Here is a 17,201-nt window from a genome sequence, read left to right on the forward strand (position 1 = left end):
GCTGAGATAATAAGTTAAACGTGAGTTAAGTTTGAGATGCATATGCGACAGTAAGATAGATGTTCAGGGGGCAGTTAACCACGTGTATCTGGGGTTCAGGAGGGTTGTCTGGGCTGGAGAGAGAAATCTGGGAATCTTCAGGATTGTTATGGGCTTAATTGTGTTTAATTCTCCCTTAAATTCGTATGTTGAAGCTCTAACCCCTCAGAATGTGACTGTATCTGGAGATAGGACCTTTAAAGAGGTAATTAAGGTTAAATTAGGTCATATGGGTGTCCTTATCAGAAGAGGAAATTTGTACACACAGGGTATCTGTGCACAGAGGGATGAACATGTGAAGAGGCAGCAATAGGATGGCCATTTGCAAGCCAAGGAGAGCAGACTCAGAAGAAACTAATCCTGCTGGCACCTTGGTCTTGGACTTCCAGCCTCCAGAACTGTGAGAAAATGAATTTCTGTTGTTTAAGCCACCCCATCTGTGGCGTTTTGTTATGGCAGCCCTAGCAAACTACTACAAGCATATATTGATAGTGGTTGATGCCGTAGAGAGTATGAGATCGTCTAGAGGTACAGAGTGAGGAGAAATGTCTCCCTCAGCAAGAACTCTGTGGAACACTTAACATCTTTAACAGCTAGGTGGAGGAAAAGGAGCCCCCAAAAGAGAATGAGGAGCACTCTCTGGCGGGTAGTAGAAGAATCAGCAGAGTCTGATGGGGGCCAAAGGAAGAGAAATTTTCCAAAATGGAAGGAGTACTAAAGAGAAGTTGAGGAAGACATGGCCTGAAAATAATTTTGGCAAAAGTAGGAGGACCTCATGAATGACTTTAAGAATAATTCTATCAGGATGATTCTGATACAAGCCATACTATAGGAGATTGAAGCATGAATGGGAGGTGGAGAATGGAGACAAGAAAACTTTTTCTAGAAGATCGATTTGAAGTGAAGAAGAATGCTTTATAAAGTCTTAGTAAGCATAATTTTTGATGACTGCATAATTGTCCATCATTTAATTGTATTACTTTCATGTTGTTTGTGTTGGTTAGAAATTTGTTTCCTATTTATTTATCTTTTACTTGTTTAAATAACTGTGACAAACATATTTAGACTTTATTTTACACTTGAATCAGTTCCTTAGGCTAGATTGCTAGAACTGGAGTTGTTGGATCAAGGAGTATAAACATTTTTAAGGTGCGTGTTAGACCCATTAAATCATCTTCTAGGAGGGATGTACCTTCTTCTAGGGTTTTCACACGCAGTGTAAGAGAGTGCCAGTTTCATTACTTCCTAGCGAGAACTGAATTACATGATTTTTAAAAACATCTTTGCATTCCTTGCTAAAGGGAACCAGAGCTCCTTAGAGAACTGACTGATTCTAGGCCTGTGGCAAGGATACTTCAAGATGAGCCTGGTATATCTTACTGGGTCAGAAAGTAAGGAAGTGCTCAAAGAGTGATGGAGGTGTGTCAAGTGGATGCAGGAGCCAGCTCCAAGGGGCTCTCACTGGGAAAAGCAGGGACAACATGACCATCACAATGAATAGTGCCAGTAGTGAATATAACATTGGAAAAACCCCACAAGTCCATACTGATACTGTTAAAAGATAAGCTGAGGCATATTAAAAATTTTAAGAGTTTATTTAAGCAAGAATTGGGCATCACTGAATGCGAAGTGGTTAGTGGTGGTCCACTGACAGGACCTGGGGAAAGACTTTTACAGAGAAGAGGCGGAAGCAAAGCACGGAAGTTAGCTGAATGGCTATAGCTGAAGTGAATGCCCTATTTGGGAAAGCCCAGCTGGCTGTTTGTGATTGGTTGCCTTTAGGTTTCAAATTCATCCCCTGGAGGCACTGCAGGCTTAGGTTTTGGTTTGCTCATGTAGGCTACTAAGGCGTTGGAGCCCTCTCAGTCTAATGGCATCTTCTCTATAAAGGCTTTCTCCAGCTCCCGTGGGTAGAGTGCTCTTAACCACTTCCAGTCTGGCACTACCCTGTTCAAATAGATTTCTGCTCAAATAAAATCTTTAAATTTTTAATATGCCTCAGCATAGGAGTTTCTATATGCTCTAGGGTCTTGAATCGGCTATCCTGTTCATATGATCTCTAGGTCTAATTTATACTGTCAACTTAAAAAGCAAATTCTCCTGTTATTTTATCCTCAAAATGAGTTTACTTGGGAATAGCCAAAAGAATTGCAATTGAGGATGTGCACGCAATGGTGAACCACAGGCAAATCTGGAAAAGAAAGGAGGGAAACTGCTTTTATAGAGAAAAAGGGGGAGAGGGAGGGGCTGCTCTAAAGAAAGTCCATTGGGGGAGAGTGACAGTTCAGGGCGGCAACGGCTTCTCATTGGCTGAGCTGTGGCATTTCTGATTGGCTGGGCCATTGCCAGGTGGGGAGAGAAGGCTTCCCTCAGTAGCAAAGTAGTTGTACTTTCTGTTGAGATGCAAGTCTCAGTTTCTTCCTCTTTGGAGAGCTCCCTGTGCGGGCCTCCTGATCCAGTTTAGTTCAGGTTTCTTGTATCAATTTCCATAATATTTCATTGTATGTTTATGAAATATTAACATCTGGTGGGCCAATTACAAGCGGGGCCTTCTTTGCTCGTCTTTTTTTAGGAAGGCAGAGACATGAGAATTTCTGAGCTGAGGAGGAAGAGCCACTGGAAGAGGGGAGGTTGAGGATATGGGGCCAGCCCACAGGAGAGGGGAGAGGTGGGCTGGGGAGAAGAGGCCCCTTTGTCCCAGAGGTGAGGGTGGGCAGGCCAGGGCAAGTGTGGATGCAGGTACACGGGGGAGGGGGGGTTACACCCAATAGCTGGACAGTTGGAAAAGCAGCAGTGAGCAATGGGAGTGGAAGCCAACCACCATCCTGGGACCACTACTGTGCCTGCTGGGGACAGTGACCGGGATTTGTAGGAACCAGCCTCCAGGCTCCAATGCTGCTCTCCAGCAGCAGCAGAGAAGACCAACTCAAGGGAAACTGAGTAGGGATTTGCCAAAACCCTGGAGGGTGGAAATTAATAACAGAAACCTCAACTAAACTAGATCAGGAGGCCTGCAGCGGCAGCTCTCACCCCATCACACATTGTCAATTACGCCAACCATGAAGTACAACTACTCTACTACTGAGGAAGATTTCTCTCCCTGCCCAGCAACAGCCCAGCCAATGAGAAACGCTGCAGTGCAGCCAGTGAGAAACGCTGCAGCTCTGCCAATGAGACCCGCTGTAGCACAGCCAATGAGAAGCCCTTGCCGCCCTGAACTGTCACTTTCCCCCAATGGGCTTTCCTTTAGAACAGCCCCTCCCTCTCCCCCTTTTCTCAATAAAAGCAGCTCCCCTCCCTTCTTTTCCAGATTTGCCTAAGGTTCATCACAGCTTGCACGTCCCAAATTGCAATTCTTTTGACTATTCCCAAGTAAACTCGTTTTGAGAGTAAAATAACAAGCGTTTTGCCTTTTAAGCCGAGATAAGGACGAGGGCCTGCAGAATTCAGTGAAAATACGCCTCACTCTGGGTTTCCTCTCCCTTCCCACCACCCCGCCAGCCCCACAGTTGCGGGCAGCAGGCGGGCAGCAGGCGTGAGCGTTTTCTTCCGCCCAGGCCCCACGCTCGCAGCAGGACAGGGTGATGCACCAGCCGGCCAGGCTGGGCGACAGGGCGCGGGGCAGGTTCGCCGTCTTTGCCGCACAGAACTGGACCAGACGACTGGCTCTGGGGCCCGCGTCGCTCACTCCGATCACTGACGGGCGCAGACAGGCGCCCAGAGCGCACCTGCAATGTCAACTTAATCTCCAAAAACTATCTATGACGCGGGTACTAAGGCTGGACTCATTGCAGATGCGAGTTAGTCGTTGGCTCGCGGTCACGTGGTAGTTATCGGCGGAGCCTCTTCTCCCATCAGCCCTGCTTTCTGTTCCACGAGCGGATGTCAGGGCGCGGGGATACATTACGAGTGGGCGCATCATCCAACACATACGGTAACGCGGGCAGCCCGACCCGTCCGGTGACCCAGCACGCCTGACGGTCACGCGAGAGGCCGCCGCGGCTTCCTTTAGGAAGGCGGAGACGGCCCCACCTCTGCCAAGGCGTGGAGGACGACTCTCTCTGGGCTCGACTCCTTCTGCCTGAGCGTCTGATCCGGACGTCGTGCGGAGGGGGAGGACCGGAGCCGGCGCCGGGAGCGCTGCGGATTGGAGGGGAGGGAGCGGGGCGGGGCCTCGGGGGGAGCGGGGGGGCGTCCACCGGGTCAGCTGCTGGGCTTCCGGCCCCGCCCGCCGGCGGCGAGTCCCGGGCGCTGGTGGGGCCGGCGTCCTGGCGCGAGCGGGGGCGGGCGGCGCGGAGGGCCCGGGGCCGCGGCGGGCGGGGTGAGGAGGCGGCGCGGGGAGGCGGGGAGGCGGGAGGGGTGTGGATGCCGGCGCGGGGCGTGGGGCGGCCGGTGTGGGAGCCCGGCGCGGGGAGGCGGGGAGCCCGGCGCTGGGCGCGGGGAGGCGGGGAGGCCGGCGTGGGACCGGGCGCGGGGAGGCGGGGAGCCCGGCGCTGGGCGCGGGGAGGCGGGGAGGCCGGCGTGGGACCGGGCGCGGGGAGGCGGGGAGGTGTGCGGCGGGAGCGCGGGCTGCGCGGTGCGGCCTCTTGTTCCCGGTGTCCCGACGGGGCGGGCGCGGGTGGACGGGGTCCGGGAGGACGGGGCGGGGAGGAGGCGGTCCTCCGAGGCCCGCGGGGACAGGGCGCGGGAGTCCGCGGGGCGGCTGCTGGTCTGGGGGTCCCGAGCTGACCCGCCGGTCCGGAGGGCCGCCCGGTGACGCCTGCCCCGGTTGTGGTTACCGAGGCTCCTCTCGGCCTCCCGATTCTGGGGTCCCGGCAGAACACTGTTTTTCGGGCGGTTTGGATTCGTGACGAGACGGTTTCCCGGGCTCCTGTTTCTTCTTTTCGGGAGAGAAACGCGGGTCGCGCGTGCTCTTCGTTTAGAAAACCTTCATCTGTCTGTATGTCTGTCAGAAATTGAGCAAAAACTCCTTGGTGGTGGAAACTGACATTTCTGACGCTCAGCTGTCCTGCATTATTAGATATGTTTTGAGTATTTTTTAAAACTTGTGGTCAGAAATGACTGATACTAGGGTTTGTGCATCGGCTGAAATTTTGATATGCATGATTTGCATCATGCTTGTTTTCTAAATTTTAATTCCCGGTTAGCCTTTTGACTGGCTCGGCCCACAAGGCGGTGTTCCGTGGTTTGCAGGTACCGGTGGTCTTCAGGGGGCGGGGCCGAGCGCGGGCATATTGGAGGTCTTTGATGTGCAGGTTGGTATTCTCAGTACCTGTCGGGAAAGAGTCCTGGTTTATGTCACGGTCACCAAGCTGAGTTGTAAGGTAGTGTTTTCAGGGTCGCGGGATCACTATGTAATTAGGAAGGTTAACTTGATGGGATTGCATTTATGTTTCAGAGGCTACACTTGCTGAGCGCTTGCATGGTAATTTTTATCATCTCCAAAGCCTAATAAGTTTCCTTCGCAGATGACCCCTAGAAGTGATGGACTCCTCAGGCGGTTGCTAACTCTGCTTCTGAGGCTACTTGTGCCCGAGTAGAATGTAGGCTGTTTTCCGAGGCCTGAGGGTTGTTACCGCCATGACATTGTTCTTTCTCCAGTGCTTGTTCTCCCCCCTTTTTTGGCTTTTTGAGGTTACACTTGATCAGTCACCAGCTTATTCTCCAACCCTTTATGCTGGAATGTGAATTGTGGTGACACTTGAGAAGGAAGTATCCTTCCTCCCCCCTCTCCTCCTTCCTCTTCCCCCTCATCCCCCCCTTACCCTGCTCCTTCCTCTTCTCCTTCCTCTTTCTCTTCTTCCCCCAACCCCATAAACATTTGTTGCCAAAATCATGTTCAGGTCAGTGGTTTCATTTCTGCTGTGGTTAATTAATTTATTAACCAATTAAAGTATTAATGAGGCAACGTCTTGAGTAGTTAGAATTCACATAGGCTAGAATTGGAAGTCTGAAGAGCTACAAAAATAATTTTACGCTAGAGAATAATTCTGTGGTGACACTTGAGGTCTGGTTACAGCTCTACCACTGACTAGCTGTGTGACCCTCAAGGAAGCTTTTCAGGTTCAGTGCACATTGATTGCCTTGCAGGTGAAATGTAGTAAGGCTAGCTCTGCGCGCCTTCCAGGGTGTCTGTAACAATAAAATGAGATGGTAGATATGATTTTGAAAGTGAAAAGAATTTTATGAGTGTAATATCCTCTAAGTATGGGTTAGATTATAAACTATAACATTTTAATGACTAGAATTATTTGTAATTCATGGTTCTTTTTTATTTGAAGTAGTAATCAATATGGGAGAAAATAGACATCAGCATTTTTCTGTAGCCTCCGTCTGGTGATGTGGTTAGCTTTACTGCTTTGGTTGCATTATAATTTTTGGTTATTTAAAAAAAAAAGCCCTTTAAGATCTTCATTTTAATGTCTATGTGAGTTTAGGCTTAAAAGGAGAAAACCCAGGTTCATGTTCCTAGGAGGAAGGGTGATGGGGAACAGCTTGTTGTTTTGGTGGTTCTCATAGGTGAGGAGGCATAGTCTGAGGTCATTTTTTGAGGTTGTAGAAAAGTGTCATTAAGGAGTGACTATTTCATTTCATTTTCTTGCACATATTTATTTTTTATATTTTATAAAGGAAAAAATTGAGTAAAATAAAACTTTGAGGAATTTATATGCTTGTGTAAAACCAGTTTTCCCCATAACTTTTTTTTTTTTGTGCTGAGGAAGATTTGCCCTGAGCTAACATCTGTACCAATCTTCCTCTATTTTGTATGTGGGTCGCTGCCACAGCCTGGCTGATGAGTGGTGTAGATCTGTGCAGGGGAACCAAACCCAGGCCGCCGAAGTGGAGTGCGCCGAACTTAACCACTAGGCCACAGAGCCAGCCCCTCTCTATAACTTTAAAAAGCTGTTACGTATCTTTTTCCAAAAAAATTTTAAAATGGAAAAGATATAAATTATTTGAAAATGCTTTTTTTCTTTTGATCTGCTCACCTTTATGCCTTATCTCCAAGTTTTTAATAATGTTGATATTTTCTGTAATTTGAAGAGTGCTGGTGAACGTTAGATTGGCTGTATCGTCATGGTTTCGGATGATTGAGACTTCCGTATGACCAGGGCTGCAGTGTTTTCCAGTCTTAATTTGGAGTATATGCTGAACTAGATTTATTTATTCTTGGTTTTCATGGGTCTGAATTTTCAGAGTCAGATTTCTAGATATTTGGAAGCTGTTTGGAAGCTGTTCTGGGCTTCCTGAGGAACTTATATCTTTTGCTTATTTCTTTTGTTATTTTAGACTCATGAAATGGCCACAGATGATAAGACTTCCCCAACGTTGGAGTCTGCTAATGATTTGCCTCGATCTCCTACTAGTCCTTCTCATCTCACACACTTTAAACCTTTGACTCCTGATCAGGACGAACCTCCTTTTAAATCAGCGTACAGTTCTTTTGTAAATCTCTTTCGATTTAACAAAGGTAAGACTTAGTCCTCAAGATCAGAGAACCTACAATTTTGAGTCTATGAACAATTTTGAGTCTATGAAATTATCTCGTTCAACTTTCATGCTGTGTCTTTGCAAAACAGGGAAATATTAACAAGGAGATAGCTTTAGTCATAGGTCACTGGGGTTTACTGCTTAAGAGAAAGCTAGAATTTTCACTGTCATCTTATTAATTATTGGCAGCTAAAGATCTGAATTGAAAACTAAAAGGTGTCTTTTTAAAGAGAAGTTAGTGTTCTTGCATTCTTTTTTTTTCCCTTTCTTCATATATTTTAGTTTTCTTAAGTTGACTGACTGGACTTTGTTCTTTTAGGGGTTAATAGCCAAAAGATTTTAATTAAATATTGATTTAATTAATTAAAATTTAATTAAACAATGAAACTCGAGGACCACAACATGGGAGGAAAGGTTCCTAGTTTTTTTGAAAAATCAAAATCTGTCAGCAGTGTGTTGTTAACTGAAACCCATAAGATTAGGGTGTACCTGTAATGACATCAAGTGAAAAGAGAGTTTTAAATGAGCTCTTTTTAAGTAATACATATTTTTTTTGTGTGTGAGGAAGATCAGCCCTGAGCTAACATCTGCCAATCCTCCTCTTTTTTTGCTGAGGAAGACCGGCCCTGGGCTAACATCCATGTGCATCTTCCTCTACTTTATATGGGATGCCGCCACAGTATAACTTGCCAAGCGGTGTGTCGGTCCCTGCCTGGGATCCGAACCGGCGAACCCCGGGCCGCTGCTGCGGAGCGTGCGCACTTAACCGCTTGTGCCACTGGACTGGCCTCTTAAGTAATGTATTTTTTACCTAGAAGAAGACTTAAAAAAACTTGGCCTACATCTTTTGCTTTCTGTTTAGCTGTATTATTTGAAATGTGTTAGAAAGTAATCCCTCTTGTTGTAAGGAATTTGGGGGGTTAATAGTGTAATTAACTCAGTAGAAATTTCAGTAGTATTAACTGACTTTCATTAGTAGTCGTATTTAAAGCTTTATAAAAACTACTGTTAGTCCGTTTTTAAGGCAGTAATCTTTTTTAAAAAAAACCAAAAAACTTTATTTTTTTAGAATAGTTTTAGATTTATAGAGAAATTGGGAAAATAATACAGAGAGTGTTCATATACTCCCACTCTCAGTTTCTACTATTATTAACATCTTAGTATGGTACATTTATTACAATTAAGGAACCATTACTGATACATTATTAAGAACTAAAGTATGTATTTTATTCATATTTCTTCAATTTCTACCTAATGTCCTTTTTTTGTTCCAGAATTCCATCCAGGATACCACATTACATTTAGCCATCATAAGATGATTATTTATTTATTTATTTAGCAAATGTTTATTGAATAGCTACTGTCCACTGGGTGTTATTTTAATAGTGCAAGGGATCCACCCCATAAACAAAACAGAACAACAATCCCTACCTTCATGTGAAACTTGCATTCTATTTCCTTTAATATGCTCAAAACATTTCTGATGAAAAGTAAAACAAACTGAAGATCACATATACCAAGGATGTGATTGTGGCCTGTAATTTTGCCACCTTCTTTGAATTTCTGTCTTTTTGTTAAAAACCCCTAATTTTTACTTATGCATTATTATAGGTATACATTCTTTCCTGAAAAATCTTGTCTATTTGCTTTCTTTTTGCTGAGCTCTGAGTCTTGGTTTTCAAGTAACTCCAACTTTCCTCTGCTACAGAGAGAGTAGAGGGAGAGCAGCAGTTTCTGGGTGGAGGCTGGACCAGCCCTCAGCTCCCTTCCAGGACACAGTCTGTGAGGTCACCTACGCCTTATAAAAAGCAGCTTCCTGAGGAGCTCCCTCGGCGGTCTTCAGCTGTGTTGGGTAAGACTTGTTCGTGTTTCATTCCCCTCTGTCAGATTTTCCCACAGTCGTGTTTCCCAGGTTGTTTGTTGACTTAACTTTTCTGCTATTTGAAATAGACAGAGCCTCTTTAGAATTAAGGAAACTTATCTAGGTAGTGAAAGAATTTGTGGATACCTAAAAGAAATTCTTAAACATTTTATTAAACTTTAGTTTAGGCGAGGCAGAGATCTCTTGACTGTGTTTTGATTAATCACTGCTTGGGTTTCAGCAGAGAACAGTTTGCAGCGTCCCCAGAACACAGGTTAGTTTCAGCTTTGTGACTGAATTCTCTGTCTGTTCATGGATGGCTCGTGTACTGTCATGTGCATGCCCCTGGCTGCGGAGCTTCCTCAGCGCCATTCATGGGCTGCTGCTTCTCGTGGCCTTTGGTCCTTGTTGGGTGCAGACTGTCGGTGTGGCTGGATACGCTGAGCTCCACTTGCCTGATTGTTCTGTGTCCGGGTCTGCTACATGCTCACCGCCATCATTTTCGTGCTCTTCTGATGAGCCTAGGCTGGGGTCAGTGCCTGAACTGAGAGACTAGATGAAGTGAGTTGTTTTATTTCCATTAGATGGTGGAGCTCAGTGCAGTGGTTTGCGCAAGTCAGGGTGTAGAAGAAAGGCGCTGAGAGGTGGCGTAGTGGAGGGAGGCGTGCAGTGTTGGAAATCAGGTGTCTCTGAACACCAGATCTTGTCTGGTCTGGCCAGTCTTCCCGTGAGAAATTGGCAGGCCCAGGTGATGGTGGTTGGCAGAGGGATGTTTTATTGCTAGTTGAGACTTGTCTCAGAATCTCCTCCTGGTGGGTCAGAGGAGAGGAGAAACCAGGCAGAAGAAGAGCTTCTCCTGAGGGCTGGAGCAGAGCTGGCTGCAGCCCTCCTGCAGGTTTCCTGGGCGGTGAGCCCCAGCCTGGGTCATGGCAGCCACCTGGAAGGAAGAGTCGGAGCGGGCGAGGGAGAGAAGAAATGAGCTCCCTTTTACTCCACATGGATGGAAGGAGGAGTCCACCCCCCCCCCCCCCGCCACCTTTCACCTCAGTGACCTCTCCTTAGCTCTTGAACCTGACCCGTGGCAGCACTCCTGTTTTTGTTGAGGGAGCTGTTCTTAATTCAGCGTAGGAAAATTGAGGAGTTGGACTAGAATCTGGTCTTTTAGGGCTTACACACTGACAGCCCACCAAAGCTTGCCTTGGAGTTGTGATAAACTTGAATTGACGTGTCGGTGGAGCTCGTGGTGTCGGGTTTGTTGCAGTCCCATTCCTTCTTGTCTGTATCACGTCCGCTTGATTGTCTGCTTCTGCCTTGGCTGCTGGAGGCATTTGAGCTTCAAAAGCCTGGGACTGTGTGACCAGTCAAGTTCGTTTTCCTGCCAAAAGGCTGCAATTCCACAGTCTACTAGCTCTGTGACCTTGGAAAGGCATGTAATTTTTTAATGTCCATTTTACAGGAGAAACAACTAAGGTTATTTGCCTAAGGGCAGTTGCTAGCCCAGATTTCCTCTCAGGTCTCTGTCTTCCTCATTTGCGATCCGTGCGTCTGTTAGTTCCAGGCACAGTCTTGCTCTTCCTTTTCTAGAAGATGGTGTCATAGTACCTCTTGCACTCCCAGGTGGCTGAATGCAAGGGGCTTCATAGCTCGTTGTTGCCTGTGCTTGGGCGCATGGCTGCTGCAATGCTAACAGCTTCATCTGTCTCTTTTTTCAACTCATAAATCATGGAGAGTTGCTTTACATTGTGATACCCAAGAAAAATTTGGTCATTCTAATACGTTTTTACTCTAGTAACAACACATCTGAGGTATCTGCTGAAATTAGGACATTGCTATTTATGAAAAGATAAAGTTTTCTAATACGGGTGCAGTTTAGATAATTATTTCTGTAATTAAATTATCTTGGGAAGTTCTTTGTCAACTTAGATTTAGGTACCAACCTCTCATTTCTTTGTAATCCTTTCTTTCCCACCTAACCAAAACAAAGAACACCTAAAACAAGTCTAGCAAATAAGTGAGTTTGAGAAAGATTTAGGGTGGGGTATTTTTCATCCTGCTTTGCCGTAGGTTTTAGGTTGATGAGTTTAAGCTAATAGGGATGTTCATCCTTTTTGTCAAGCCACCTCCACTTCATCCTTAGGTTTCATAGCTGCTGGGAGGTAGGAATAGCCAGAGACTTTAGTTGTAATCTTGCTCTAAAATCAGGAAATAAGATGTGACAGCTTTGATGGGCACACCCCATTCTGGCCACAAAGCTAGAATTTGGGCTTGTTTTATTATTGGTGGTACTGGCTTCAGTGTTGCTATTTCACGCATAAATGATCTCTTTCAGTTGGAGCTGCAGGGTGGGGAGTGGCAGGGAAGGGTAGGACAGGAGTTCTAGCAATTACTTGGCAGTTTTAATCTGCTTGGACATTTGAGAAGGAAAGTCTGTGGGTAAATTACCATCCTGGATGTTCTGAAGTCTGTCATACTCTTTGGGGAATGGGCTATTAAATTCCTTTCCGATGATCCACTCCACGAGACTTTGGATATGGGGTCCACAGACTGAACTGAATTGTGAACTCTGTTGTTGACCTTTTTGGCCGTAGAGACTAAGCTAGGTTAACTCACTGGGGTTGCTTTTTCTTCTGTTAAATTTCTAGCAGGTGTTTATTATGGCTTGGGACCAAAGGTTCCAAGAAATCACTAATGAATTTGGGGCGGTGTAAGTGATGCGCCCCTCCCAGGCCTCACGACCATCAGTGGGCTCAGAGAGTGCTTGTCTTAGGCAGCCCTTACTTGCTCATGAGGCAGCGTTTTACATGGTAATAAACACTTTCAACAGCCTCTTCCCTCTATAAAGACCAGTTTTAACTCTCAATCGATATCACTGGCTGGGAGAACATAAGTATATGCTAAAAATAAGAGGCACTTTGCTTCTGTACTGGAGACTATTAAGGTTGCTTTGTTTTTTTTTTTGGTGAATCTGACTCAGACACAAGGAGGAAAGCAGAACCTACCTTTGGAGGCCATGACCCTCGTACGGCTGTTCAGCTTCGAAGCCTCAGCACAGTATTAAAACGCCTCAAGGAAATCATGGAGGGGAAAAGCCAGGTACTGTCTGGAGCGTTAGAAGAGAACTTCTTGTGCACTTGTGTGGGGGTCGTGTGTCCTCGCTGAAATGGAGTAATCCCACTTGAAAGAAAGCTCAGTTAGTGTGTTCTGACTCCAGCTATGAACACCATATTTTTACATGTAAGTTCTTAATTTTATTTTATTTTTTTATTTTAATTTAAAAAAAAATTTTTTTTTGTGTGGGGAAGACTAGCCCTGAACTAACATCTGATGCCAGTCCTCCTCTTTTTGCTGAGGAAGACTGGCCTTGGGCTAACATCCGTGCCCATCTTCCTCTATTTTATATGGGACACGACCACAGCATGGCTTGATAAGTGGTGCTTCGGTCCACTCCCGGCATCTGAACCCATGAACCCCGGGTTGCCGAAGCAGAGCACGCTCACTTAACCGCTGCACCACTGGCCGGCCCCTAAGTTCTTAATTTTAATCTACCAGTTCTTTTCCCTTTTGTGGCTAGTGCTTTTTGTGTAATGTTTAAGAAGTATCGATCTAGTCGGAGGTCAGTAAATATTCTCCCATGACTCCTTCAGGAAGCTTTGTTATTGGTGTGAGGTATAGGGGTCAGGCTCCATTTTCTTCTCATGGATGTCCAGTTGGACCCAGCACCTTTTTGAAAAGACCGTCCTTCCCCGACGCCTTATAAATGGTGTCGGAAGCCCCCGGGTGTGTGAGAGGGTGTGCCAGGGCTCTCTTCTCTCTTCCGTAGCTCCATTGTTTCCTGTCCTTGCACTAAGACGGGCTAAAACCGTTGTAGCTTTAGAGAGAGTCTCAATGGCTGGTAATGTGAGTCTGCACCTTTGTTCTTCTTCAAGATTGTTTTGGTCATTTTGGTCCTTTGCATTCTCATATGAATTTTAGAAATATCTTGTTGATTTCTGCAGAAGTAGTCTAGGGTTTTGGTTAGTGCTGCATTTGCCGTTCATCTTGATGCTCAGTGTTTTCAGGGGGCCTTTGCACATTTCTGCGGTTGCAGGACAGTGACCTGAAGCAATACTGGATGCCGGACAGCCAGTGTAAGGAGTGCTACGACTGCAGCGAGAAGTTCACCACCTTCAGGCGCAGGCACCACTGCCGGCTGTGCGGGCAGATTTTCTGCAGTCGCTGCTGTAATCAGGAAATCCCAGGAAAATTTATGGGCTATACAGGTGAATGCGTTTTGTGAACAGTTTCACAATTTTTAAAGGTTATAACCATAAAACAGTTGTAATATGGGACCAGTGTTGAGCCAGTTTTTTATCTTGGGCTTTGTGTGTGAGAAAAGGGAGATACAGCTTTGCTTTTAAGGACTTTATAGTTGAATAATAAAGTAGGTGGGGATGTTCATAAATAACCAGAGTGTAGGACAGTGCATTGCTGATGCTAGCGAAGCCTGTAGGAGCATACAACCCCCTAGACAAGATGGTTACTAGTTGATATTACTGTGAAAGTTTTCATTTTACACATGCACACCTTCCTTGAGTGATGGGTGCTGCACTTTGACAAATTGCATCTTACTCATATTCTCCCATAAATTTCAGCAATACAGAAATTTTAAATTTGATGAAGCAGAAAAAACTAAACAATGGTGTGTGGATTTATACAGTGATTTGGGAGTGGAAGGGGGGCAGAAGTTACCAAAAAGAGAACACTCTTAGCATCTCTCTCATGTTATTTTTATTATCATACAGGTCTTCCTCTTGGCTTTATTCACTTTTTTTTTTTCACCTAAACTGCTACAGAGTTCAGACCTGAATTATCTTTTATCCAGATTTTGGCTACAGTCTTTAAAAGACTGTTTTACCTTTAGTTTTTCCCTGCCTCTAATTCACTTTTCATATTCTAGTCAGTAATCTTTGTTAATGATAATTTGATCATGTCAGGTGTTCCCCTGTCTAAAACCCTTTCAGAGCCCCCTACCCTCAGGATAGTTAATGTGGTTGGTGTATTAGCTTCCTCGGGCTGCCATGACGAAATAGCACAAGCCGAGTGGCTTAGAATAACAAATTTATTGTCTCACAATTTTGGAGGCCAGAACTACCATAATAGGCCTCACTTCACAGGTCAGGGAGCTGGTGTAGAGATTCTGCCAGTTGCTGGTATGTGTGTTCCAATTATATGTTCTAGAACTGGGGAACAGTCACAGGATGGTTCAGGAGCCCACTGAACCCTCTGTAAGGTGGGCCTGAGCTAGAATTCTGTTGATCACCTGCGCTCTATAAGCCCCTGTGCTGACGGGTAGACCACAGTAACGTTTAGAGTCTCCTGGAATTAGTGTCCATTCAGAGCCAATGTCCACTAATTACCCCGAAGTTTGACCGTCTGCTTCTTCTTGGTGAAGGGTACGGGTGTACGGGTGAAAGGCTGTAGGGCCCTTTGGGGAAGGTTGGTAGAAAGATGGACAGTGTAAGTTTTGGGCAGTGGAGTAGGGTTCTTCCATAAGGGGACTCAGCCTCCCCTCATTTGAGGAATTCTGGGTCTGTAAATGGCTTTAAGTCCGAGAGTTGATGAGGGGTCACGACTCTGTTTTTGATTCAAGTTAGACTTCCATCCACTTGATGTAGAATTCTTCCTCTTAGACAAATCAAGTAAGAGTTTAGAGACTGCCCACCTACTTTACTTCTAGGAACACTGTGATCAGTGCTGTAGGTCCCTCTGAGTCGGACTGTTCTGATTGCTGCTTTCACTCCGTCTATTGCGGTTACCACGCCCATCTTGGCTTTGGTGCTCGAGTGCCACCGCTTTCCCCTGCCTCTCTGGGATCCACTGATCCCCATTGCATTTAGGTTTCCCAGTTCATTGGCAGAAGTTCCCACTATAATTTCTGACCTACAGAGAAGAGTGACTGCAAGGCACTGTGAGGATGCTGGGGTTCCCCTCACGAATTTGTTCTCATAGTCGTGGTGAAAATACATCCTCTGGATCCTGGGGTGAGTGAGCAGGTCTTACTTGGTAAATCCGCTCTTAGCATTACAGTCTCCCGCGGCCTGTGGATCCCTTCCATTGCAGTGCACCAGGGTGGTTCTGGCATTTCAGCTGCATTCAGTGTAGGCCTCCTCCTTTGCTCCGTGTTTCAGCCGGCCAGCCAGCCAGACTGTTGGAGCTCCTTTGAACGCCTCAAGCTACAGCGTTAAATCTAGAATCTCTGCTGAGTGGGCCCATTGCAGTAAATTCAGCTGGATCCAACTTATGTTCTTTCCACTGTCCTCCCGTACCCTTCATATCCATTCCCACATGTGGTCCCTGGCTTTCTGTCTGTGTCAGTTGGGAAGATCATGTTGCGCTTTTGGAGTGTAGTGCATCTCCTCATGGGTCACACTTACTCTTCACTTTCCGGGGTTGCTTCACCTGAGTCTTGTTACAGGTGTAGAGGCAAAGATAGTAGTGGGAGCCGGTCCTGAGAACAGTGTCTTGCAAGGCGGCTGACTCAGGGGAGGCCTTTGTGGTTTTCTCAGGCAAAGTAAGCTGAGTCCCCTCAGACAGGGTGGAAAGGCTGCTTTTACTGTCAAAGAAGCCTCAGCAGAATTTTGGGGTTCAGTGTCCCCAGCTTCCTCAAGATCCTTCTGTATGTCCCCATTCCAGTTTCAGGATCCCATTTCTTCCTAATCAGTGCCCTCACCTTAACAGCAGACGTACTGCAAGGTTAGTGATTTAGTGTGCATCGTCATTCAGCTGCTTGCAGGACGAGACTCTTGGTTTGATTTTCAGCAACCTCACCTCTGTGGCTACAGGAGATAATGGTTTGTTTCAGGGAAGACATAGAAAATTTTGTGTAATTTGTACAGTTCTTGAGTTGGGAATTTGAATTCCTGAGGTCATCCTTTTCTTTCAGCACTTCTTCCAGTGCACTTAGGAGCAACCAGCAATCTCATTATACTCGTTAGTTTGGCAAAAATGTTATAAGATATCAAATACGTGGTCACCCAGAGCTTTGCCTCTTACAAGTATTTGATTAGGAGTACCCACAGGTGGTATTTTGTATGTCTGTATTGCTGCATCAGGCGATGGACGATCAGGATTCTTTTTACTACTGGAAATAGAGTCTTTAATGTCTTTAAATCTAATCGATTAGAGAACCAACTCCAGAAACCCAGGAACCAATTCAGAAAACGCATCCTTATGATCCTGTTGCTCTAGAACCACTCTTGGTACAAAAATTTGTATTAGTCAGGGTTCTCTAGGGAGTCAGAACTAATAGGGTAGTTACAGTCCCCCCCCCCCACATTTATATGCAGAGAGAGATTTATTTTAAGGAATTGGCTCAAGTGATTATGGGAGCAGGCAAGTGTGAAATTCTGAGGGCAGGCCAGCAGGCTGGAATCTCAAAGACTTGAGACGGAATCCTTTTTCTTCTGGAATCCTCAGTCTTTGCTCTTAAGGCTTTCAAATGATTGGATCCACATTATGGAGGATAATCTACTTAAAGTCAAGGGATTGTAAATATTAGTCATATCTAGAAAAACCTTCACAAAAACAACTAGACTCGTGTTTGACCAAACTACCAGTCTTGCCAAGTTGACACAAAATTAACCGTTGCAGATGGGATAACGTATGCTGGACACAGTTGTGTTCTGTGGCCCTGAGTGCATGTAGAACACCTAGAATAACATCTGGCACAGAGAAAGGGGTCAGCGAGTGTTAGCTTGTTGTTACTGGTGGTGTAGCAGTCATATCTCTGCATCTGTCAGCCACCCTTTTTAAAAAAAAATTTTTTTTTATC

General features: G+C 45.7%; 1 protein-coding gene across 10 annotated transcripts in view; it reads left to right on the plus strand.

Annotated features, from left to right (window-relative positions):
- Positions 1-3,951: 3,951 nt before the first annotated feature.
- The window catches only part of PIKFYVE (phosphoinositide kinase, FYVE-type zinc finger containing), an 85,575-nt gene continuing 72,325 nt past the window's right edge, over positions 3,952-17,201 (plus strand). For 9 of the 10 annotated variants that reach the window (XM_087435724.1, XM_087435731.1, XM_087435726.1 and 6 more), the window contains exons 1-5: positions 4,278-4,360; positions 7,330-7,510; positions 9,239-9,382; positions 12,366-12,484; positions 13,479-13,650. In XM_087435724.1, coding sequence (XP_087291850.1) covers positions 7,339-7,510; positions 9,239-9,382; positions 12,366-12,484; positions 13,479-13,650 — 607 coding nt within the window. In that variant the 5' untranslated portion in view covers positions 4,278-4,360; positions 7,330-7,338. Of the gene's footprint in view, positions 3,974-4,277; positions 4,361-7,329; positions 7,511-9,238; positions 9,383-12,365; positions 12,485-13,478; positions 13,651-17,201 lie in introns of those variants that run through there. The other variant, XM_087435725.1, reaches the window with a different exon arrangement.

This window comes from Ceratotherium simum, chromosome 9, assembly GCF_057802395.1.
Source record: "Ceratotherium simum simum isolate JZ-2026a chromosome 9, ASM5780239v1, whole genome shotgun sequence".
NCBI classification, from domain to species: domain Eukaryota; kingdom Metazoa; phylum Chordata; class Mammalia; order Perissodactyla; family Rhinocerotidae; genus Ceratotherium; species Ceratotherium simum.